At 52.0% G+C, this 25020-nt stretch overlaps 1 protein-coding gene across 2 annotated transcripts in view; it reads right to left on the bottom strand.

Annotated features, from left to right (window-relative positions):
- The window catches only part of LOC119966421 (zinc transporter ZIP12-like), a 152785-nt gene that overhangs the window by 60998 nt on the left and 66767 nt on the right, over positions 1 to 25020 (bottom strand). Inside the window, exons 1-2 of one of the 2 annotated variants that reach the window (XM_038798046.1) lie at positions 19410 to 19518; positions 7981 to 8056 (exon numbers count right to left, since the gene is read on the bottom strand). In XM_038798046.1, the coding sequence (XP_038653974.1) occupies positions 7981 to 8056; positions 19410 to 19469 (136 nt within the window). In that variant the 5' untranslated portion in view covers positions 19470 to 19518. Of the gene's footprint in view, positions 1 to 7980; positions 8057 to 19409; positions 19519 to 25020 lie in introns of those variants that run through there. The other variant, XM_038798047.1, reaches the window with a different exon arrangement.

The raw sequence follows: 25020 nt of genomic DNA, 5'->3' as shown, positions 1-25020 counted from the left end.
GCCCCCACTACTCTCTGGTTAAAGAACCTAGCTTTGATATCCCCCCTATATCTTCCACCAGTCACCTTAAATTTATGTCCCCTTGTAATGGTTTGTTCCACCTGGGGAAAAGGTCTCTGACTGTCTACTCTATCTATTCCCCTGATCATCTTATAAACCTCTATCAATTTGCCCCTTATCCTTCTCCGTTCTAATGAGAAAAGGCCTAACACCCTCAACCTTTCCTCATAAGACCCAGGCAACATCCTGGTATATCTTCTTTGCACCTTTTCCAAAGCTTCCACATCCTTCCTAAAATGAGGCGACCAGAACAGCACACAGTACTCCAAATGTGGCCTTACTAAGGTTTTGTAGAACTGCATCATCACCTCACGGCTCTTAAATTCAATCCCTCTGCTAATGAACACTAGCACACCATAGGCCTTCTTCACAGCTCTATCCACTTGAGTGGCAAATTTCAAAGAGCTATGAACATAGACCCCAAGATCTCTCTACTCCTCCACATTGTCAAGAACCCTACCATTAACCCAATATTCCGCATTCATATTTGTCCTTCCAAATGGACAACCTCACACCTTTCAAGGTTAAACTCCATCTGCCACGTCTCAACCCAGCTCTGCAAGACATCTATGTCTCTTTGCAGCTGACAACAGCCCTCCTCACTATCCACAACTCCACCAATCTTTGTATCATCTGCAAATTTACTGACCCACCCTTCAACTTCCTCATCCAAGTCATTAATGAAAATCACAAACAGCAGAGGACATAGAACTGGCCCCTGTGATACGCCACTGGTAACTGGGCTGCAGGCTAAATATTTGCCATCCACCACCACTCTCTGACTTCTATCGGTTAGTCTGTTCGTTATCCAACTGGCCAAATTTCCCACAATCTCATGCATCCTTACTTTCTGCATAAGCCCACCATGGGGAACCTTATCAAATGCCTTACTAAATTTCATGTACACCACATCCACTGCTTTACCTTCATCCACGTGCTTGGTCACCTCCTCAAAGAATTCAATAAGACTTGTGAGGCAAGACCTACCCCTCAAAAATCTGTGCTGACTATCCCTAATGAAGCAGTGTCTTTCCAGATGCTCAGAAATCGTTTCCCTCAGTACCCTTTCCATTACTTTGCCTGCCACCGAAGTAAGACTAACTGGCCTGTAATTCCCAGGGGTATCCCTATTCCCTTTTTTGAACAGGGGCATGACATTCGCCACTCTCCAATCCCCAGGTACCACCCCTGTTGACAGTGAGGACGAAAAGATCATTGCCAACTGCTCTGCAATTTAATCTCTTGCTTCCCATAGAATCCTTGGATAGATCCTGTCAGGCCCAGGGGGACTTGTCTATCCTAAAGTTTTTCAAAATGCCCAACACATCTTCCTTCCTAAAAAGTATCTCCTCGAGCTTGTCAGTCTGTTTCATACTGTCCTCTCCAGCAATATGGCCCCTCTCGTTCATAAATACTGAAGAAAAGTACTCGTTCAAGACCTCTCCTATCTCTTCAGACTCAATACCCAATCTCACGCTACTGTCCTTGATCGGACCTACCCTCGCTCTCATCATTCTCATATTTCTCACATATGTGTAAAAGGCCTTGGGGTTTTCCTTGATTCTACCCACCAAAGATTTTTCATGCCCTCTCTTAGATCTCCTAATCCCTTTCTTCAGTTCCCTCCTGGCTATCTTGTATCCCTCCAGCGCCCTGTCTGAACCTTGTTTCCTCAGCCTCACATAAGTATCCTTCTTCCTCTTAACAAGACATTCACCCTCTCTTGTCAACCATGGTTCCTTCACTCGACCTTCTCTTCCCTGCCTGACAGGGACATACATATCAAGGACACGTAGTAGCTGTTCCTTGAACAAGTTCAACATTTCAATTGTGCCCTTCCCTGACAGCCTATGTTCCCAACTTATGCACTTCAGTTCTCGTCTGACAGCATCGTATTTACCCTTCCCCCAATTGTAAAACTTGCCCTGTTGCACGCCCCTATCCCTCTCCATCCTCGGAGTCTGCACACCCTCCCCGTGTGTGCGTGGGTTTCCTCCGGGTGCACTGGTTTCCTTCCACAGTCCAAAGATGTGCAGGTTAGGTGGATTGGCCATGATAAATTGCCCTTAGCGTCCAAAATTGCCCCTAGTGTTGGGTGGGGTTACTGGGTTATGGGATAGGGTGGAGGTGTTGACCTTGGGTAGGGTGCTCTTTCCAAGAGCCGGTGCAGACTCGATGGGCCAAATGGCCTCTTTCTGCACTGTAAATTCTATGATTACTAAAGTGAAAGTCCCAGAATTGTGGTTACTATGTCCAAAATGCTCCCCCACTAACAAATCTATCACTTTCCCTGGTTCATTACCAAGTACCAAATCCAATATGGCCTCCCCTCTGGTCGGACAATCTACATCCTGTGTTAGAAAAGCTTCCTGCACACACTGCACACACACCACTCCATCTAAACTATTTGATCTAAAGAGTTTCCACTCAATATTTGGGAAGTTGAAGTCACCCATGACTACTACCTTGTGACTTCTGCACCTTTCCAAAATCTATTTCCCAATCTGTTCTTCCGCATCTCTGCTGCTATTGGGGGCCTATAGAAAACTCCCAACAAGGTGACTGCTCCTTTCCTATTTCTGACTTCAAACCATACTACCTCAGTAGGCAGATCCTCCTTGAACTGCCTTTCTGCAGCTGTTATACTATCTCTAATTAACAATGCAACCCCCCCCCCCCCCCCCCCGCCTCTTTTACCATCCTCCCTAATCTTATTGAAACATCTATAACCAGGAATCTCCAACAACCATTTCTGCCCCTTTTCTATCCAAGTTTCCGTGATGGCCACCACATCGTTGTCCCAAGTACCAATCCATGCCTTAAGTTCACCCACCTTATTCCTGATGCTTCTTGCGTTGAAGTAGACACACTCCAATCCATCTCCATGCCTGAAAGTACACTCCTTTGTCAGTGTTACCTTCCCCAATGCATCACTACGTGCTTTGACGTCCTGAACATCGGCTACCTTAGTTGCTCGACTACAAATCCGGTTCCCACTCCCCTGCCAAATTAGTTTAAACCCTCCCGAAGAGTACTGGAAAACCTCCCTCCCAGGATATTGGTGTCCCTCTGTGGTTCAGATGCAACCCATCCTGCTTGTACAGGTCCCACCTTCCCCAGAATGCACTCCAATTATCCAAATACCTGAAGCCCTCCCTCCTACACCATTCCTGCAGCCACGTGTTCAACTGCACTCTCTCCCTATTCCTAGCCTCGCTATCACGTGGCACCGGCAACAAACCAGAGATGACAACTCTGTCTGTCCTGGCCTTTAACTTCCAGCCTAACTCCCTAAACTCGTTTATTACATTCACACCCATTTTCCTACCTACGTCGTTGGTACAATTGTGCACCACGACTTCTGGCTGCTCCCCCTCCCACTTAAGGTTCCTGAAGACACGGTCATAGACATCCTTGGCCCTGGCACCCGGAAGGCAACATATCTTCCGGGAGTCTCGCCCGCAACCACAGAATCTCCTATCTATTCCCCTAACCATTGAGTCTCTTATCATTTTGCTTTTCTATTCTCCCTCCTTCCCTTCTGAGCCCGAGCCAGACTCAGTGCCAGAGACCTTGCCACTCGGGCCTTCCCCCGGTAGGTCATCGCCCCATACAAATTCCAAAACAGTATACTTGATTTGAAGGGGAACGGCCACGAGGCATCCCTGCACTGTCTGCCTGTTCGTTTTCTTTCCCCTGACTGTAACCCAGCTACTCTTGTCCTGTACCTTGGGTGTGGCTACCTCCCTGTAACTCTTCTCTATTACCCTCTCTGCCTCCTGGATGATCCAAAGTTCATCCTGCTCCAGCTCCAGTTCCCTAACACAGTCTCTGAGGAGCTAGAGTTGGGTGCACTTCCCACAGGTATAGTCAGCGGGGACACCGGTGGTATCCCTCACCACCCACATCCTGCAGGAGGAGCATGCAACCACCCTAGCCTCCATCCCCTCTTACCTTACAGAATATAGCTGCCCTGTGGACCAACTGGAACTCCGCCCTCCGACTCTGCTCTCAGTCAGCTGTACTCTCTGTAAACACCTGGCTCCCTTCATGCTCTTTCAGGAAATGAAATGAAAGGAGCACTTTGCTCCCTCCTCACCTAACTCTCTCAGTCACCAAACTCTCACTATAGTACTCAAATGCACCCAAATTTAGCACTCCCTCAATCACCAAACTCTGACTATAGCACTCAAATGCACCCAAATTCAGCACTCAGTGCAAACAAAGTCTGCACTGTAACTAGCTCAGATTTATACTGTGACTCTTGCCTCTGAAAACTGGCCTAATCCAACTAACTAATTAACAAGCTCCAGCTGCAAGTAGTTACAAGTAGGACCTTTGTTAAAGCTGATCAAAAATTCACCTTCTTCTCAACCAAACAGTAACTTTTAAGTTAATTAACTAAATAAAAGAAAGACTAGACTTTAGATAACAATTAAAAATAAACCCTTACTATCCCTCAATCACCAAACTCTCACTCTAGCACTCAAATGCACCCAAATTCAGCACTCAATGCAAACAAAGTCTGCACTGTAACTCGCTCAGATTTATACATAGGACGTAGATCCATCATCGGTACCTTTGTCACCCCCACCCCCATCACCCACCCTCCCAGGGTCTGTGACACATCACTCCAGGGTGCTGGGACTGTGTCGGCACTGTCAGCGGGTGACGGTCGAGGGCAGGGAGTGATGATAACCCACAGAGAGCTAAGTGCTGGTGCTCCTCAATCTGTGTCATAGTCTTCCCCCTGCCTGTCTGCTGAGTGCTCGCTCACACCCATCACCTACACACAGTGTGCCAGGGGAGATGCCTGGAGACATGACCCAAGGGTTCGGAGGTCGGCTCGCATTGTTGAAGTGAAAATGGCGTAATGCTGGTTGTGCTGAAGAGTTTTTAATGTGTCACAGGTGTCCAACAATTCCCTACTCTCCCGAAGGTGCTGCCCCACTCTCCCCACCAACCCTCTCACCCCCCTTCCACACCCTATCTATGCACTCCCCGACCCTCTCCTCCCTCCCTCGGTGCCCCTCAGTGATCCTCATTGTGCTTGACCTTCCTAGCTCCAACACCACATCTATGTGTGTCCTCAGGATGCACATCTGCGGTGGAGGTAGCCAGCTGCTTACCACATCCCGTGGCCTTCCATGCCTCTGGTGGAGGGTCTCTGGGGCCAGAGGGCCCTGGTGCACTTGTTGACAGCACATGCACAGCCGTGCTGCCCTGTCCCATGTGCTTGCTGTGGGACGCAGCCTCATGAGAGGGGTGGAACTCAGGAGAGCTGGGGCCACCATCCCCACTCCATTAGACAGGTCTGGATTGGCACCCAATGCACTTTCCTCCCGCTTGGTGCTCAAGAGAGCCCTGGGTTTCACCTCAGGAGGGAGGTGCAGCTGGTTCATGCCCCAGCTGCCCCTGAAGAATCTGGCTCTGCCAGCCCTGGTGGCTCCCGATGTCTGCACCATGGTGTTGACACCATCAGTGACTGGACCATGCTCTGCAGCGCCTCGGCCACTCCTATCTGAGAAGGGGACATATCCTGCAGAATCTCATCAAGGTCAGCCTGATGCTGGGTAACATCCCCAGCAAATTGGACTTTCTACCAAGGTCCTCAGCCATGGTCGTTACCGACTGCACCACATGCTGCCGAGGTCATGCACCAGGCTCTCCACTGCGGTCGCCACCCTAGCAATGTTGGCCTCAGTGCCAAGCATTGCCGGAGACATCTCTTGCGCCCATAACCTCTGGGATTCCTGCAAGCAATATGGACCTGCTGGAGTGTCACTGATATCTTCCTCTGAATGTCCCGGCTGCACTCTAACATCTCCACCAGCTCCGAGTAACCTTATTCCAGAGGCTCAGCATCAGGCTGGGAACCAGCTGGGTCCTGGGATCCAGCAGACGTCCAAGTGCTGTCTCGCCTGGAGGTTCCTGCCTCCACCTGATGTACATCAGCATCTGTGTGGTACTCACCAGATTGTGCCCCCGAAGCCTGATCACTAACATTTCCCACCAAGGTGCGTGTATCTGCGCTGGTGGAGGGTGGGAATGACGTCTGTGAGGCATCGATTGTGGCATCCTCGGAGCTCTCCTCCGAAGTGTTCTCCTGGGAGGCAGGAGAGGGAGCCACCCGGGATTGGCCGGCGTCATCGGCTGGAGGACCAGTGGGAGAATGGACATTTGGTCAGTGGGAGGGATGGGTCAGTCAGAAAGGCAATAACAACTCACAAAATGACAGGTCCTCCAGGAGGGGCACGGTGGGTCCTCACCTCTACCACATCTGCCAGCCTCCGCATTGGTGTCCGCCCTGTCCTCAGCCACCTGCTTCACCTCCAGGGCCGTTCCTCAACGGTGGTGAGGATCTCGATTTCTGGTACACTATTCGTGCCAATGACGGCGACTTGGAGGGGGTGGAGCATCGCAAACCCGCGTCAAACTGCCGTCTGTCCCAAATCCGGTGTCGGAAGCCATTCTCCGCCCTATCACCGATTCTAATTTCGGCGTCAGGCTATGGAGAATTCTGGCCAATGTTTGTTTGACCGTACACATTGAGGTAGACATAAATACAGCCATGATTGAACATCTTCGGTCCACCCACGAAGCTCTGCCCCTGATGGGCTGAGTTCCTGACGGCGCTGGCCACGTTTGGTCCCAGCAGTCGGGAACCCGACGTGTTGGCTGTGGACTGTGTCCAGCGCGGCCACACTCGTCCAGGAGCCACGTCGCTGGCCGGGAAACCTCTGCAAGGGCTGGGGGAATAGTGGGGGTGGACAGGGTGTGGGCTGTGGGTTGGGGGTTAGGGTTCCAGCACGGCCGCTGCCATTTTTTCCGGAGCGAGTGGTGCAGACCGTCAGCCCTGCGCATGTGCGACCGTGACCGACAGATTCTCCGGCCGTTTTCCATGCGATCAAGGTTGGTTCACACATCACAGGTGTTCGCCCCTCGCCAGACTGGAATCTATGAGGGGTTCGTGGGGATTTTACCGCTGTGAGTCACCCCCGGATTCTCCATTGGCGCCGGAACTTAGCCGCTGGAACGGAGAATTCCTCCCATTGAACCTATGACCAAACTTACTTGGAGAAGAAGAAAGAACTTGCATAGATATTAAATGGATACATTTTTATTTACACTGATAGGTAATGAGAACACATCTATACAGTCACAAGCAATTATGATGCAATGTTTTCTGACTGGCAGGTTGATTGGGCAATTGCTTTTGATTAGTCAGTAATGAAACAATTGGGGTAGCATGGTGGCACAGTGGTTAGCACTGCTGCCTACAGCGCTGAGGACCCAGGTTCGAATCCCAGCCCTGGGTCACTGTGTGGAGTTTGCACATTCTCCCCGTGTTTACATAGTTTCACTCCCACAGCCCAAAGATATGCAGGTTAGGTGGATTGGCCATGCTAGATTGCCGCTTAATTGGAAAAAAAAATAAGGGGGTATTCTAAATTTCTAAAAAAACAAAGAAAAAGATTTTTTAGAAAGTAATTGGTCGGTTTGTTTTAACCTGCAGTTGGTTTCGGTAGTTAATACGTTTGGGAAGTTGCAGAGATGAAATAAAAGACTCAACTAAGATTTGGAACATTGAATTCCCATACCGGCCTCCCCGAACAGGCGCCGGAATGTGGCGACTAGGGGCTTTTTACAGTAACTTCATTGAAGCCTACTTGTGACATTAAGCGATTTTCATTTCATTTTCATTTCATTCATAGTACTTTAATAGGATGAGCTAATGGGGACGTTTTGTCAAGCATTTAGGTGACAAAATCGTGAAAATGTGCCCATTATTTGATAGCGTCCTGAGAATCTCATGGCAACTAGACACATCCCCGAGTTTCATATTCAGTGAAATGGTCAGCAAGGTGAAACACTGGAAATCCTTGTATTATCTGCTATCATTCACAATGTAATACTTACTCTTGTCATTTTCAGCAATTGTGTTTATTGCATTGTTTGTTGGAATGTCAACATTTTCTGAATCTTCTGGATTTCCCTATTTATAAAAAGGAAATGAGTTTACACAAGGTACCAGAGGTTATCCAAGTCATTACTATATTCCTTTATGGATAAACATTCACTCAGTGTTGTTAGCACAATAGATATTGTGACATTCGTTTTCATGAGATTATGTCACTCTTACTCACTCTTCCAACTTCTTCCATCGGGCAGGAGATGCAGAAGTCTGAGAACACGCAAGAACAGATTCAAAAACAGCTTCTTCCCTGCTGTTACCAGACTCTTAAATGACCCTCTTATGGACTGAGATCATTAACACTACACCCTGTATGCTTCACCCGATGCCGGTGCTTGTGTAGTTACATTGTGTACCTTGTGTTGCCCTATTATGTATTTTCTTTTATTTCCTTTTCTTCTCATGTATTTAATGATCTGTTGAGCTGCTCGCAGAAAAATACTTTTCACTGTACCTCGGTACACGTGACAATAAACAAATCCAATCCAATGTAATCAAGTGGCACAGTGGTTATCACTCTTGCCTCAAAGCGGCAGGGACCCACTTCAATCCCAACCTTAGGTGAATGACTGTGTGGAATTTTCATGCTCTCCTCATGTCTGTGTGGGTTTCCTCCGGGTGCTCCGATTTCCTGCCACAGTCCAAAGATATGCAGGTTAGGTGGATTGGCCATGCCAAATTGCCCATTAGGTCCAAAGATTTGAAGGTTGGGTGGATTGGTCATACTAAATTTCCCCTTTGGCGTCCAAAAGGTTAGATGGAGTTATGGGGATAGGGCGTGAACCGAGTGCTCTTTCGGAGGGTCTGTGCAGACTCGATGGGCCGAATGGCCTCTATCTGCACTGCGGAGATCACTTTAATATCTGTCAGTAAATGTGAAAAGAGTTCAGCCATTAGAGCAAACCTAATTCTTCCGGGATCTAACTTTCATATTAAGAAAGCATTTTTAGGAATGTTTGGAAATGATTTTGAGTCATCACAAATAGCTCAAACCTAATTGCAAACATAAAACAATAATAGCATTTTAATTGAACCATGTGGCTTTTTACAGAAAAAAACCCTTTCTTTTAGCAATTGTATCATTAGCAAAGAGTGATGCATGCAAATAACAAGTTTTTTCCAGAGTATTTTAAGAGCTGGGACGCATTCCGATAAAGCTAGAACTATTTTTGGAATTATCCACAAGTTTCTGTACCCTGGAATACAAGCCCACTTCTCTAACAACTGGCTTTGCAAGAATTTAGCAGAAGGAAAAATTTGCATGATTTAAGATTGAGTCTTGCGTCTGAGCACTGCTTCCAAGCAGCAGTGCAAACTTGTCCTGGTCCTCTGATAGCGGGAGCACTTAGACTCCCGAATGGAGAAGCCCGGACTCTATCTAAGTGTAACAAATACACTTTTGGAGGAAAATCAGCCAATGGGGATGTACACTGAAAGGTGCGACAGAATGTGAAGAAACAGGTAAATAATTTGGTCAGAGCAAACGCAGAGCTGCCGGAAAGTTCTTAAAAGGGACAACGGACAAGGGAGTTTTATAAATAGGGTGTGATGTACAAGGTCAAAACGAAGTTGATAAATGTGCACAAAGCATTTTTAGGAGTATGGTTACAGCATCATATGAAAGTTTGGCCCGTTGTAGGACAGACGTAATAACCATCAAAAACATAAATCAGATCTTCATCAGTTTGATACTTTAGATAAGAAACTATGCGAGAAGGTGATCCCTCAAGTGGGTGAGAGCAAGGTGAATGATGGGTAAACGGAACGTTTTAGGTGTCAATTCGCCTGAAGAAAGTCAATACACCAGGTCCATCCTAGGATCAGAAGGAGACAGGGGAAGATATTACAGAGACTCTATAAATTATGGGCGCGATTCTCCCAGACAGGGAGAAATCGTAAGGCTGGCGTCAAAACCGGGCGGGTTTGACGCCAGCCTCCCCCTCCCCGACCGGGAACCGATTCTGGTCCCCGGTCGGGGCTAGCATGCCGCGGCCGTGAACTCCGGCATCGCGGGCTTAACGAATTTCATTAAGCCCGCTTGCCAGAGTTTGCAGCGGCTGACGCGTCACATGACGTCAGCCGCGCATGCGCGGATTGGAAGACTCCAACCTGCGCATGCGTGGATGACGTCATCGCGCATTTGCGCGAAACCTGCGCATGCGCGGGCCGGGATGCCCCTCAGCCGCCCCGCAAAGTGATACAGCGAGGCGGCGGAAGGACAAAGAGTGCGCGGGAATCGGACCCGCTGCCCGCGATCGGTGCCCACCAATCGCGGGCCCATGGCACCCTTGGCACGGCCGTGGTACTGCCGTGCCAATCGGTGCCATGGTTGCCAAGATCGGGACTTTACGGCCGTTTTTACGAACGGCCAGACCAGGTGTGTTTGCCATTCGTAAAAACGGCCGTAAAGGGCTTGGAATCCGGCCCATCGGCCAGCTGAGAATCGCTGCTCGCCGTAAAAAAACGGCGGCAGCGATTCGTGTCGGGAGTTGGGTGTGGGGGGGGGGGGGGGGGGGGAGAATAGCGGGAGGGCGTCGGACTAGCGTGGCCGTAAAAATTTACGACCCCCGCTATTCACCGCACCGTCGTGAGTGCGGAGAATTGCGCACTATATTTCTGGGTAGAATGTGAATTACTGAATTAGAAAATTATAGAATTGAATAGGTGACAAAGGCCTGGAGAGTAAACAATTTCACACTTTTTTAAAAAGGGAAACTAAACTAATCCAGGTAGTTACAGGTCAGTTATTTTTATATCTGTGGTAGGGAAGATTTTTTGGAGCATTTAGTTAATGATCATATTTTGATAAAGGAATAATAGTTAGAAATAGCCAGCATAATTGTCCAGGTACGGGACAGGGCAGGGAAATTGGTGGTAGCTCCAGATCAGATGATCAAAGGGCGTGATTCTCCGCTCCCCACGCCGGGTGGGAGAATCGCGGGAGGGCCGGGCGAATCACAACACCTGGCACCCCCCCCGCGATTCTCCCACCCCCCCCGCTCGGATGAATCGCCGCTCGCCGCTCGCCGTTGTTCACGGCGAGCCTGGGTGGGCCGAGCGGCCTGACGTTCCCGACCGGTTAACGACGGCGGCAACCACACCTGGTCGCTGCCGTCGTGAACATGGGCGCCAAATGCTCGTTTGTGGCTTGTGGGGGGGCGGAGAGGGGAATGAGCACCCCGGCCGTGCTCGGGAGGGGACTGGCCCGCAATCGGTGCCCACCGATCGTCGGGCCGGTGTCTCCAAGCGATGCACTCTCTCCCCTCTGCCGCCCCGCAAGATCAAGCCGCCACGTCTTGCGGGGCAGCGGAAGGGAAGACGGCAACCGCGCATGCGCGGGTTGGAGCCGTCAGCCGTCGTGACATCAGCCGCGCATGCGCGGGTTGGAGCCGGCAAACTTGCGCATGCGCGGCTGACGTCACTTAGGCACCTCCATCGCGTCAAGGCCCGGCGGCCGAGATTTACGAAGCACCGCTCCTCGCCCCCTGGGGGTGGTGGGGGGGTGGTGAATAGAGTGCGAGGGGCGTCCTCCGAGGCCGTCGTGAAACTCAGCCGAGTTCACGATGGCCTTCCCGATTCCGCGCGGGAGCGGAGAATTCCGCCCAAAGTCTTTAAGGAATTCTATGAGAGGTTGTACAGGTCAGAGCCACCTGGGAGAGGCCGGGAGATGCAGGAATTTCTAGATGGACTGGAGTACCTGAGGTGAGGGGAGCGGGACAGGGCTACATTAGAGGGGGCGATAATGGAGCAGGAGATAAAAGATGTGATTGGGAGGATGCAGTCGGGGAAGGTGGCAGGGCCAGCTGGGTTTCCGGTGGAATATTATAAAAAATTCAAAAATAAGCTGCTATCGCTGATGGTAGGGATGTTTGAGGAGGCGATAGGGATGGGGTGTTACCACAAACTTTGGTGCGATTTCCCTGATAAGGATCCAACGGGGTGTGGGTCATTTAGGCCCATATCACTTTTAAATGTGGACGCAAAGATATTGGCGAATGTACTGGCAGGTAGGCTGGAGGAGTGCCTCCCGAAGGTGATAGGTACCCTGAAGATCAGACGGGGTTCGTGAGAGGGAGGCAGCTCTTTTCGAACATTAGGAGAATATTGAACGTGGTTATGGTACCGGCGGAGGGGAAGGAAACACAGGTGTCCGTGGCATTGGACGCCGTGAAAGCGTTTGACCGGGTAGAATGGTGGTACCTGATGGCAGTTCCAGAGCGATTTGGAATTGGACCCAGATTTGTGGACTGGGTAAAGCTATTATATAAGGAGCCGACGGCCAGCGTCCGCACAAATTGCATCAGCTCAGAATATTTTCCTCTCCTCCATGGGACTAGGCAGGGACGTCCTGGGTAGGATTCTCCCAGCCCTGGGCCAGGCCGGAGAATCCCTGCGAACGGGTCATGCCGCCCCATGCCGGCACTCGATTCACCGCAGAGCGGAGAATCGGCGCCATTGGTGCCGGCGTGGTTGCAGTGGTGCAGGTCGCGGGCGGCTCTACGAGGCCGGCCCGCCGATTCTCCGGCCTGGATGGCCGTAAGAAAAGAGCCAAGTCCGCCGGCGCCGTTCCAACTTGCTCTGAGCCGGCGGGACCTCGGCGTTAAAGGGTCGGGTGGCAGCCTGTGGGGGGGGGGGGGGGCTCTAATGTGGCCTGGCCCGCGATCGGGGCCCACCCATCGGCGGGCCGGCCTTTGGGGCTGGGGGCCTCCTTCCTGCGTGCCAGCGCCATGTAGTCCTGCGCCATGTTGCATCGGGTCTGACCGCGTTGAAGGAGGCCACTGCGCATGTCCTCGTTGGACGCCGGCACAACTGCGCCAGCGCGAATCCGGTGGTGCACAGTTCGTGCCGGGATCGGCAATGGAGCTGGCATGATCCGCTCCAGCGTCATGCTGAGGTGAGGGACGCCGTCAGTGTCCCTGCTATTTCATCTGGGAATGACCCACTCCCGCTTCAAAAACCGTTGCCTGGCTTTGATGAACTCGCATTGAGAGCCAGGGGGCTAAATGTTCGGGGTGTCAGAGAATATGGGTACTGTAAGGGGAGGGAAAAGATAGTGCAGGCCTGCGGTCGTTCCCCTGAGTAACAAGTATACCGTTTTGGATACTTGTGGGGGGACGACTTACCAGGGGTAAGCCATGGGGTACGGGCCTCTGGCACGGGGTCTGTCCCTGTTGCTCAGAGGGGAAGGGGGGAAAGGAGTAGAACATTAGTAATTGGGGACTCAATAGTCAGGGGCACGGATAGGAGATTTTGTGGGAGCGAGAGAGACTCACGTTTGGTATGTTGCCTCCCAGGCAAGGGTACGTGATGTCTCGGATCGTGTTTTCCGGGTCCTTAAGGGGAGGGAGCAGCCCCAAGTCGTAGTCCACATTGGCACTAACGACATAGGTAGGAAAGGGGACAAGGATGTCAGGCAGGCCTTTAGGGGAGCTAGGATGGAAGCTCAGAGCGAGAACAAACAGAGTGTGTTATCTCTGGGTTGTTGCCGCGTGCCCGGGGATAGTGAGATGAGGATAGGGAAGAGATCAATTAAACACGTGGCTACAGGGATGGTGCAGGCGGGAGGGATTCGAGTTCTTGGATAACTGGGGCTCTTCTGGGGAAGGTGGGACCTCTATAGACAGGATGGTCTAAACATCTGAACCTGAGGGGCACCAATATCCTGGGGGGGGAGATTTGTTAGTGCTCTTTTGGGGGGGTTTAAACTAATTCAGCAGGGGCATGGGAACCTGATTGGAGTTTGTGGGGTACGGGAGATTGAGAGTATAGAGGTCAGGAGCACAGATTGACTTCGCAGGAGGGTGCCAGTGTTCAGGTAGGTGGTTTGAAGTGTGTCTACTTCATGCCAGGAGTATACGAAATAAGGTAGGGGAACTGGCAGCATGGGTTTGGTACCTGGGGACTTCGATGTTGTGGCCATTTCAGAGACATGGATAGAGCCAAGGACAGGGAATGGTTTGTTGCAGGTTCCGGGGTTTAGGGTGTTTTAGTAAGCTCAGAAGGGGGCAAAAGAGGGGGAGGGTGTGGCGCTGCTAGTCAAGGACAGTATTACGGTGGCGGAAAGGATGCTAGATGGGACTCTTCTTCTGAGGTAGGATGGGCTGAGGTTAGAAACAGGAAAGGAGAGGTCACCGGTTGGAGTTTTCTATAGACCACCTAATAGGTTCTAGGATGTAGAGGAAAGGATGGCGAAGATGATTCTGGAAAAAGAGCGAAAGTAACAGGGGTAGTTGTTATGGGAGACTTAACTTTCCCAAATATTGACTGGAAAAGATATAGTTCCAGTACATTAGATGGGTCTTCTTTGTACAATGTGTCAGGAGGTTTCCTGACACAATATGTTGACAGGCCAACAAGAGGCGAGGCCACATTGGATTTGGTTTTGGGTAATGAACCAGGCCAGGTGTTAGATCTGGAGGTAGGGTGAGCACTTTGGAAACAGTGACCACAATTCGGTGACCTTTACGTTAGTGATGGAAAGGGATAATTATACCCCGCAGGGCAAGAGTTATAGCTGGGGGAAGGGCAATTATGATGCCATTAGACATGACTTAGGATGTGTTGGTTGGAGAAGTAGCTGCAAGGGTTGGGCACACTGGATATGTGGAGCTTGTTCAAGGAACAGCTATTGCATGTTCTTGATAAGTACGTACCAGTCAGGCAGGGAGTAAGGGGTCGAGCGAGGGAACCGTGGTTTACCAAGAAGTGGAATCTCTTGTTCAGAGGAAGAAGGAGGCCTATGTGAAGATGAGGTGTGAAGTTTCAGTTGGGGGCGCTTGATAGTTTACAAGGAAGCGAGGAAGGATCTAAAGAGAGAGCTGAGACGAGCAAGGAGGGGACATGAGAAGTCTTTGGCAGGTAGGATCAAGGAAAACCCAAAAGCTTTCTATAGGTATGTCAGGAATAAAAGAATGACTAGGGTAAGAGTAGGGCCAGTCAAGGACAGTGGTGGGAAGTTGTGTGTGGAGGCTGAGGAGATAAGCGAGATACTAAATTAATACTTTTCTGTCAGTATTCACTCAAGAAAAAGATAATATTGTGGAGGAGAATGCTGAGACCCAGGCTAATAGAATAGATGGCATTGAGGTGCGTAGGGAAGAAGTGTTGGCAATTCTGAGACAAGGTGAAAATAGATAAGTCCCCGGGCCCGGATGGGATTTATCCTAGGATTCTCTGGGAAGCCAGGGAAGATTGCTGACCTTTGGCTTTGATTTTTAGGTCATCATTGCTACAGGAATAGTGCCAGAGGACTGGAGGATAGCAAATGTGGTCCCTTTGTTCAAGAAGGGGAGTAGAGATACCCCGGTAACTATAGGCCGGTGAGCCTAACGTCTGTGGTGGGTAAAGTCTTGGAGAGGATTATAAAAGATACGATTTATAATCATCTAGATAGGAATAATATGATTAGGGACACTCAGCATGGTTTTGTGAAGGGTAGGTCATGCCTCACAAACCTTATCGAGTTCTTTGAGAAGGTGACTGAACAGGTAGACGAGGGTAGAGCAGTTGATGTGGTGTATATGGATTTCAGTAAAGCGTTTGATAAGGTTCCCACGGTCAGCTATTGCAGAAAAGACGGAGGCTGGGAATTGAGGGTGAGTTAGAGATGTGGGATCAGAAATTGCTAGTTGAAAGAAGACAGAGAGTGGTAGTTGATGGGAAATGTTCAGAATGGAGTTTCAGTTACGAGTGGCGTACCACAAGGATCTGTTTCTGGGGCCGTTGCTGTTTGTCATTTTATAAATGACCTAGAGGAGGGGCGCAGAAGGATGGGTGAGTAAATTTGCAGACTACACTAAAGTCGGTGGAGTTGTAGACAGTGCTGAAGGATGTTGCAGGTTACAGAGGGACATAGATAAGCTGCAGAGCTGGGCTGAGAGGTGGCAAATGGAGTTTAATGTAGAGAATTGTGAGGTGATTCACTTTGGAAAGAATACAGAAATGCGAATATTTGGCTAATGGTAAAATTCTTGGTATTGTGGATGAGGCAGAGGGATCTCGGTGTCCATGTACATAGATCCCTGAAAGTTGCCACCCAGGTTGATAGGGTTTGAAGAAGGCCTATGGTGTGTTGGCCTTTATTGGTAGAGGGATTGAGTTCCGGAGCCATGAGGTCATGTTGCAGTTGTACAAACTCTAGTACGGCCGCAGTTGGAGTATTGCGTACAGTTCTGGTCGCCTCATTATAGGAAGGACGTGGAAGCTTTGGAAACGGATGCAGAGGAGATTTACCAGGATGGTTGCCTGGTATGGAGGGAAAATCTTATGAGGAAAAGGCTGATGGACTTGATGTTGTTTCGTTAGAGAGAAGAAGGTTAAGAGGTGACTTATAGAGCATACACAATGAATCAGAGGGTTAGATAGGGTGGAGCAGCGAGAGCCTTCTCCCGCGGATGGAGGTGGCTAGCACGAGGGGACATAGCCTTAAATTGAGGGTAATAGATATAGGACAGAGGTCAGAGGTGGGTTTTTTACGCAAAGTGTGGTGAGGCCGTGGAATGCCCTACCTGCAACAGTAGTGAACACGCCAACATTGAGGGCATTTAAAAATTTATTGGATAAGCATATGGATGATAAGGTGTCTCGTAGGGGGGGGGGGGGGGGGGGGGATCCATTCCCTAAGGGACACTTTAGATATATGGGATGCAGGTTGCCCAAGAATTGGGGGAGGCTCCGTAGGTACACATTACTAGTTTGGTGGGGAGGTGAAAGTTGATTGGCACGGTGGGATGGTCTCCCTCTGTAATTGGCAGGTCAGGTACGGGCGTTTAAAAATATGCTGCCGCGATTCCTGTTATTTTACAATGCCTGCCGATTTCCTGCCAAAGGCATTTTTTAGAGAGATTGAAGAGTGATTACCGCGTTCATATGGGGAGGGAAGGTGGCCAGAATTAAAAATGTGCAACTACAGAGGAAAAGGCAGGCAGGGGGTTTGGGTCTTCCGAACCTGATGTATTATTACTGGGCGGCAATGTGGAGAAGGTACGGAGCTGGGTCAGAGAGGTTGACTCCCAATGGGTTGGAATGGAGGAGAGTTTGGGTCGGGGGTCGGGATTGAAGGCGCTAGCGACAGCACCGCTCCCGATCGCTCCGGGGAGATACTCAGGGAGTCCGGTAGTCATAGCTTCGTTGAGAATTTGGAGGCAGTTTCGACAGCAATTCGGGTTGGGGGCTGGGTCAAGGGAAATGCCGATTCGGGGGAACCATAGATTTGAGCCAGGGAGGTGGGATGGAAATTTTCAGAGATGGGAGGAGAAAGGAATTTATCTCTTGGGGGTCGTTTGCGAGATTGAAGGAGCTGGGATCGAAGTATGAGATGGAGCAGGGGGAAATATTTAGATACATGCAGGTTCGAGACTTTGCCTGAAAGGAGATACAGGGCTTCCCAGTAGAGCCGGCTTCCACATTGCTGGAGGAAGTGCTGACGACAGGGGGACTGGAGAAGCGGGTAGTATCGGCAGGTTATGGGGCTATTTTGGAGGAGGAGAAGGCTCCGCTAGAAGGGATCAAGGCAAAGTGGGAGGAAGATTTGGGAGAGGGTATGAAGGAGGGGTTCTGGTGTGAGGTGCTCCAGAGGATGAACGCCTCCACCTCATGTGCGAGGTTGGGGCTGATACAGCTGAAGGTGGTGTATAGAGCCACCTTACAAGGGCGAGGATGAGCTGGCTCTATGAGGGAGTAGAAGGTGTGTGTGAACGTTGCGGGGGAGGCCCCATAAACCACGTTCATATGTTTTGGTCCTGTCCAAAGGTGGAGGATTACTGGAAGGAGTTTTAGGGTAATCTCTAAAGTGGTTCACGTGAAACTGGACCCGAGCCCCCGGGAGGCCATATTCGGGGTGTCGGACCAGCTGGGGGTTGAAAACGGGCACGGAGGCAGGATGTAGCCTTTGCCTCATTGATCGCCCAAAGGCAGATCCTGTTAGGGGTGGAGATCGACCTCTCCACCCTGTGCCCTGGCGTGGCAGGGGGACCTGCTGGAAATCTTAATGCTTGGAAAGGTCAAATTTGAACTGAGGGGAAGGCTGGAGGGTTCTACAATTCATGGGCGTTATTCATTATGCACTTTTGAGAATTGGATCACATTGAACATTAAGGGGGTTGGGGGCTGGGAGGGTTGGGTGGAGGGGGACTGTAAGTGTTAATAGTGACTATGGGTGATTCCTGATTCCTTTTTGTCATTTGTTTATGTTAACATGTGGGCCAATGTCTGGGATTTGGTGGGAGGATGGGATCGTTGTTATTGATATGAGGATTGACATTACATTCGTTACTGATTATTGTTTATTGTTGGGTGTAAATTTGGGACAAAATGTGAAAAGGGAGGAGAATAGATTTCAAACAAGACAATTCTGCTTGACAAACCTCAGAATTCTTTGAAGATAATAAACATAGTAGATGGGGGAATTGCAATGGACTCAGTGTACATGGACTTCATAAAAAGCATTTGGCATTGTATCACCTGGGACTCTGTTAGAGAAAACTGAGGGTGGAATTAGGGGGAAGATAGCAAACTAGATTAAAAACTATGTCTGTATTTCTGTGATTTCTTTCTTGCCAGCTTGCAAAACCCTGAAATTCCCTCCCGAACAGCACACTGGGTGTACCTACACCTCGGGGGCTGCAGCAGTTCAAGGAGGCAGCTCATCACCACCTTCTCAAGGGTAATTAGGGATAGGCAATAAAAGTGACGCCCAAATCCTGTTAAACTCAATTTTTTTTAATTCTCCATTTCAGAATGAAAAGGCTAACAAAGTATGCTGATTGGGGTACATGGAGCGGAGTTAGAGAAAGTCTTGTGTGGAGCAAAAATGCTGGCGTGGCCTCGTTGAGCCGACTGACCGGATGCTGTGCTATAAGCACTGTGGGCTGGATTCTTCCATCCCACCCGCCACAAGAACGCCACGGGCGAGACACCAACAATGGAGAAATCCATTGACCTGGGCAGGACTTTCCTGTCGCCGGGCAGATGCGGCCGGAGAATCCACCCATGATTTTATGTAATGGAAGTTGACACTGCAGTTTTAAGTTGTGAAGATTTATGTCACGTCTCTTTTTAACCCCATGATAATGCAGCACGGTAGCACAGTGGGTAGCACTGTTGCTTCATAGCACCAGGGTCCCAGGTTCGATTCCCCGCTGGGTCACTGTCTGTGTGGAGTCTGCACGTTCTCCCTATGTCTGCATGAGTTTCCTCCAGGTGCTCCGGTTTCCTCCCACAAATCCTGAAAGACGTGCTGTTCGGTAATTTGGATATTCTGAATTCTCCCTCTGTGTAACCAAACAGGTGCCGGAATGTGGCGACGAGGGGCTTTTCACAGTAACTTCATTTCAGTGTTAGTACTTGTGACAATAAAGATTATGATTTGTCTTACCAGTTGCGTAGTGGAAATAGATTTGCCTCCTTCTGATTGGACATTTAAGTTGGATTCCATTGGAAGTTCGTGCGAATGTGCCAAGTGTCCATTTGCAAATGGCTGATTTTGGAAGGAAAACAAAAATTCTGTGAGGTTAATATAAACTCCACCATGACTTACAACATCTGCATCTCATTAAACCTATTGAGGCAATCGAGAACAAGGGGAATTATTTTCACTTTGCTCCTGCCCTGCTGGTACTCAGAACTGGGGGCAAAGGTGAAACTAAAACCAAACAGCAACTGACAGCATTGACTGACCCCTGCATTGATACCTATTCCTGACTTTCAGCCAAAGGTCCCCATGTGGAACCGATGGGAGCTTCAGACATGAATGCAAATGGGGGTAAATGAGACTAGCTTAGATTCCAATGCTATTTTTGTTTTTGTCGCCTGATATCCAGCAGTGACTGCTCTCATCCAGTAACCTTCACTATTTTACTTCTGTCTGTATAGTGAGACAGACTTGAAGGGCCTGGTGGACTACTGCTGCTTCTATTTCTTGCTCTTGTGTTCTCTCTTCCCAAAGCTGTGTGCAGCTCATCTATTACCCTGTTACTGCAGGTCCACCACAGTGGCACAGTTGGTTAGGTGGCACGGTGGCACAGTGGTTAGCACGGCTGCCTCACAGCGCCAGGGACCTGGGTTCAGTTCGTCCCGGGGGTGAACGTCTGTGGAGTTTGCACTGCACTTCCTCCCCGTATCTGCATGGGTTTCCTCCTGGTGCTCCGGTTTCCTCCCACAGTTCAAAGAAGTACAGGTTAGGTGGATTGGCCATGCTAAAACTGCCCCCGAGTGTCCAGAGGTGTATTATACTTGGCTTTCTACATGGAAAATCCGATTTAGATGGGGTTTCGGGGATATGGGGCGCGATTCTTCGATGCCGAGCCGCATCGGGAAAGTCCCGATCGCGACCTATTCTGGCTCCGGGAATGGGCTAGCATCGGGGCCGTGCGAAACACGGGGGGGGTGCCGTCGGAAGCGCGCAATGCCAAAATGACACCGCTCCGCATCGTAAAAGGCACAATCTACGATAACAAAGGAGGGGGGGAAATATCGGAGCCACGGAGGGCCGCCCCGAGGAGGACCTCGAGACCCTCCTCGATGAGGTGGAGCAGCGCAGGGGCATCCTCTGCCCAAGACGAGGGCATCGCCACCCTTCCAGCGATGTGCGACGGGCCTGGCGTGAGGTGGGCACGGCAGTCAGTGCTGTGGGGCAGACCCCTCGGTCTGGGGAGCAGTGCCGTAAGAAGCTCCACGACCTCGCCAGGGCTGCCAGGGTGAGTGCCACGAGGGTGCCCCCGGGTCACAAGCATCCCCCCACCCGCCCCCCCCATGTCCCTCATCACCCCCCCCCCCCCACGGGCACGAGGGGGAGCGGGGGGGGGGGGCGAGAGTGAGTGGAGGGTGGTTAACAAAGTTGTCACAGACCCACATGGGCGCTGCGACCCCCTGGAGAGATGCCATGGTTTAGCTGCAACTTTGTCCCCAACCTGCGCCAATATCTGAACGCCCTGATGATACCTGCCGAATTGTGATGGTCTATCTATGCCCCCCCCCCCCCCCCCAACAGGACAAAATTGCTCACAACAGCCAGGAGCGCAACAGAACCAGAGGGGGTTCACCCGTTATGTACCCCCTGACAGTGTTCGAGCAGAGGGCACTGGACCTTGCTGGGGGATCTGCCACCCGGGAGGTCGCACAATGCGAGGTTGGAGGTGCAGAACCAAGTGAGACAGCCCTGCATGAAACACCCTAACGCCCGGCCGAACGTGTCTAACTAACACCCGTATTATTCTGTTCCCTAGGGCCAGCTGACGAACGACCAGGGCCGTCTGGTGCCACACACAGGCGTCCATCCCCGACAACCACCGCACCCAGGGCCGCACGCTAGAGGGTGGCAGGAGGTCAGCCAGGAGTGCCATCCTCCAAATCCGGGACTCTCGAGCAGGACGTACAGAGGACGGACAGTGACAACTTTCATGGCTGTGTGTTGCCCGAAGGTCGGGCCGTGAGACAGGACAAGGTCAGTGGACCCAGACGCACAGAGGACAGCAACGCAGTCAACGGACTCACCTGACGCTGAACCATACATGGGCCGCGTGCGCTCTGCGCTGGGATATGACTGGAACCAGGACACTCCTGATTTTTTGACAGACGAGGACCTAGAGCTTGCGGCACTGCTGTCTCCCACACCATCCACCATCCCAGAGACACTCACCTCGGTTGGCCAATTAAGTGATGAGGCTCCTGGGTCACGGTCTGGTGTGCACCACACAGCTGAGCCGGTACAGCAGGTGGAGGCCGGAGCATCCGAGGGGCTGGACGGTCGGGAGGGCAGCCCAGGCCCAGCATCCAGCTGGTGCCCAGACGTTTCCCGGGTTCCAGGATTTACTCGACCCACCTGGACACCCGATGCATTTGGAAACCCAGGGACACAATGATGTCTTCCAGCAGCTGCAGACGCAGTTAGAGGAGTCAGACCGCATCCAGGAGCAGGGAGTGGTGCCGCACATGGCAGCCACCCAGGCCGACACCGTACGGGTGTCGTCTGCGGTCGAGGCAATGGGTGAAACGGTATCGGCCATGGGTCAGGTTCTGCAAGGCGTTGGGCTTCACGTGCATGTGTCATTCATGGCCCTGGAGAGGGTTGCCCTCTCACAGGCAGCATTGCGCCAGAGCCAACGTGACATCGGGCCCTGGCCGAGTCTCACCAGGGCCATGGCACAGTCCCAGTAGTCAGTCGTGGAGACCGCCTGACGCATGTGCTGGATGGCGTCGCGCAGTCACAGGATGTCTCACTCCCTGGACTCCGTCTCTGCTAACGCTGGGACCCTGGTGGATACCGTTGCAGGCCTCCAGGACTGGCAGCGCCAGGTGTTGGTGGGGCGACGGGGCACCTCCCCGCTTGCACCTCCGTCCCACAGTGAGGCCCGGGGGCCACCGGGCTCCCCAAGGGAGGAGGAGGTTCTGAGGGCCGTCCCTGAACACAGCCTCCCCCGTCCCATCCCTGGTGCAGCAAATGGACAGCGGGCAGAACAGGGTGGCACCACGTCATCCGAAACGCCTGCAAAGCAGCCTGGCCCATCAAGGCCGGGTCGCCCAGGAAACGAGTGCCGACGGGGTGACATGTCGCGGGGCGTGATTCGCAGCAGTCCGCCTCAACTCCTGCTGTACCATCTGGGGATTCACTTAGACGTAGTGGTAGGGCCCGTAAGGCAATGAAGAGGGACACATAGTAAGTTGGCACGGGTGAAGGGCACAATTTAGTTGTAGGGGCTAGGGCATCTGTACATAATATTCACCATTAAACTCACTGTTGCACCTAACTTGTAAGACTGTGTGATTTTTCCATTGCCACGGAGATCATGATGGTGACCGAGTGTCGCTGGGGTTGACGAGCGGTGAAACTTCGGTGCTGGGTGTGCAGTCCCTTCCCCCCCCACCCCCTCGCACAGCTACCCCACGCGGGCACGTGATGGAGTGTCCCTGACGAACTCAGCGACCACCGAGATGGATGGTTCAGCTATTGCCATGAGTCAGACATTGTCTAACAATTCTGAGCTCACAGCTCATCGCAGATCGGGCTGTCATCATTCAACATGGCACTGATCACACCCGCTGACACAGCCATCAATGTCGTGCCATACCGCAGTTTTGCCGCAGTGGTAAGGGTGATCTCGAAGTGCAGCAGTGTACACGGAGCGGGTGTGCATGTGTGCGGGGGGGGGGGGGGGGGGGTGGGAGTCGTGTGCTGTCTGTCTGCATGACTGCCGATGCAGGTATTAGTGGTAGTGTTCAGCGGTATCGTCGCACGCGGCGCGTGAATCTTGCAGCCACCAACGCGTCGCGTGCCCGCTGTCCTCGCCAGTGCTGTCATGCAGCCTCCTGGACATTACCAGCACCCGGGTTGTGTCTGTGTGCTGCGCCTGACGTACCACCAACCTCCTCCACCTCCTCCTCCACTGGCTCATCCTCCTCCTCGTTAGCACCACTGCCAGTGGCTTCTCCCTCCGACTCCTCCACCAGGGCATCTCCCCTCTGCATTGCGATGTTGTGCAGCGCACAGCAGACCACAACAATGCGAGCGACCCTCTCAGGCTGGTACTGCAGGGCCCCTCCGGAACGTTCCAGGCACCTGAATCTCATTTTCAGAAGACCGAAGCAGCGCTCCACCACATCCCTGGTTGCTGCATGGGCCTCATTGTAAAGGTTCTCCGGGTTGGTCTGAGGCCTCCGTATGGGCGTCATCAGCCAAGACCTCAGGGGATAACCCCTGTCGCCCAGCAACCAGCCCCTCAGCCGGGGGCGCCGTCCCTCAAACATAGCAGGGATGAATGACTGCGCAAGGATGTACGCATCATGCACACTCCCAGGGAACCTTGCGCACACGTGCATGATCTTCATGTGGGGGTCGCATACCACCTGGATGTTCATGGAGTCTGTCCCCCTCCTGTTGGTGAACACTTCCCTGTTGCCTGCAGGCGGGCGCATGGGGACGTGAACACCATCAATCACTCCCTGGACCATCGGTATCCCGGCCACATTGGCAAATCCACGGGCTTGTGCTTCTTGATTTGCTCGGTCCTCGGGAAAGGATATGTAGCGGTCGGCGATGGCAAACAGGGCGTCGGTCACATCCCGGATGCACCTGTGGACCAATGCCTGCGATATCCCGGATAGATCCCCGCTCGGAGACTAGAAGGAACCGGTAGCATAGATGTTAAGTGCCACCGTCCCCTTGACGGCAACCGGTATCGTGCGTCCTCCTCCCGTTCCACGTGAGGCGAGGTGCGCCACGAGGTGGCAGATATGTGCGACCGTCTCTCTGCTGAACTGGAGTCTCCTCCTGCAGGTGATGTCCGGCAGTGTCTCGAAAGAAAACCGGGCACGGTACACCCTAGGCCTCAATTGTTGCCTCTGGCGCCCTGGCTCCACCATCAGTGCCTCCTTCCCCCCCATGCTGCTCGACATCAATGCCCGCATCCTGTGCCTTCATCACCGTTGGGGGTCAATGTTCCCCATGGCATCCCCTGGACATACCGGCCATATGCGCCTGCGGCCTGTATGGCGACGACAAGCCACTCCGCCATTCCCTCTGCTGCTGCAGCTGCCCCTGCATCCACTGTGGGATGTCGCTGTGGACGCTGCTGGATGTCCAACTGCAGTGCAGCGGCCCCAACCACTGCGCTGAACATAGCCGTTCGGTTCGAATACATTATGGTCACCTACAGAAGGGTGGTGGGGGGCAGAGAAATGACGTGTTAGACGGAGGTTAGTCAACATCTCGGCAGCCGCCTGCCACAGGATACCTGTGTGTCCCGGTGGCCTGGTCGCGCTGCTGACACGCGGGCAGCCTAACCCCTGGTCACTTTCTGCGTCCAACGGGCAGTTAACAACGTCCTCCTCACCGGTGCGTCAGTGGCCTGTGCCCTGTGCCCATCAGCCACAGGGCAACCAGCGGCCGTGTCCTCGTCACCGTCCTGCCATGGCCGGGCGGCTGAGATGTTACAGCCGGGGGTGGACGACCCCCTCCACTCACTCACTTTCCCCCCTTCCCCCAGTACTCC

The sequence above is a fragment of the Scyliorhinus canicula genome, chromosome 5 (assembly GCF_902713615.1).
Source record: "Scyliorhinus canicula chromosome 5, sScyCan1.1, whole genome shotgun sequence".
Taxonomy (NCBI): domain Eukaryota; kingdom Metazoa; phylum Chordata; class Chondrichthyes; order Carcharhiniformes; family Scyliorhinidae; genus Scyliorhinus; species Scyliorhinus canicula.
The sequence above is the reverse complement of the archived record's forward strand: the minus strand, read 5'-3'. Positions and strand labels throughout refer to the sequence as shown.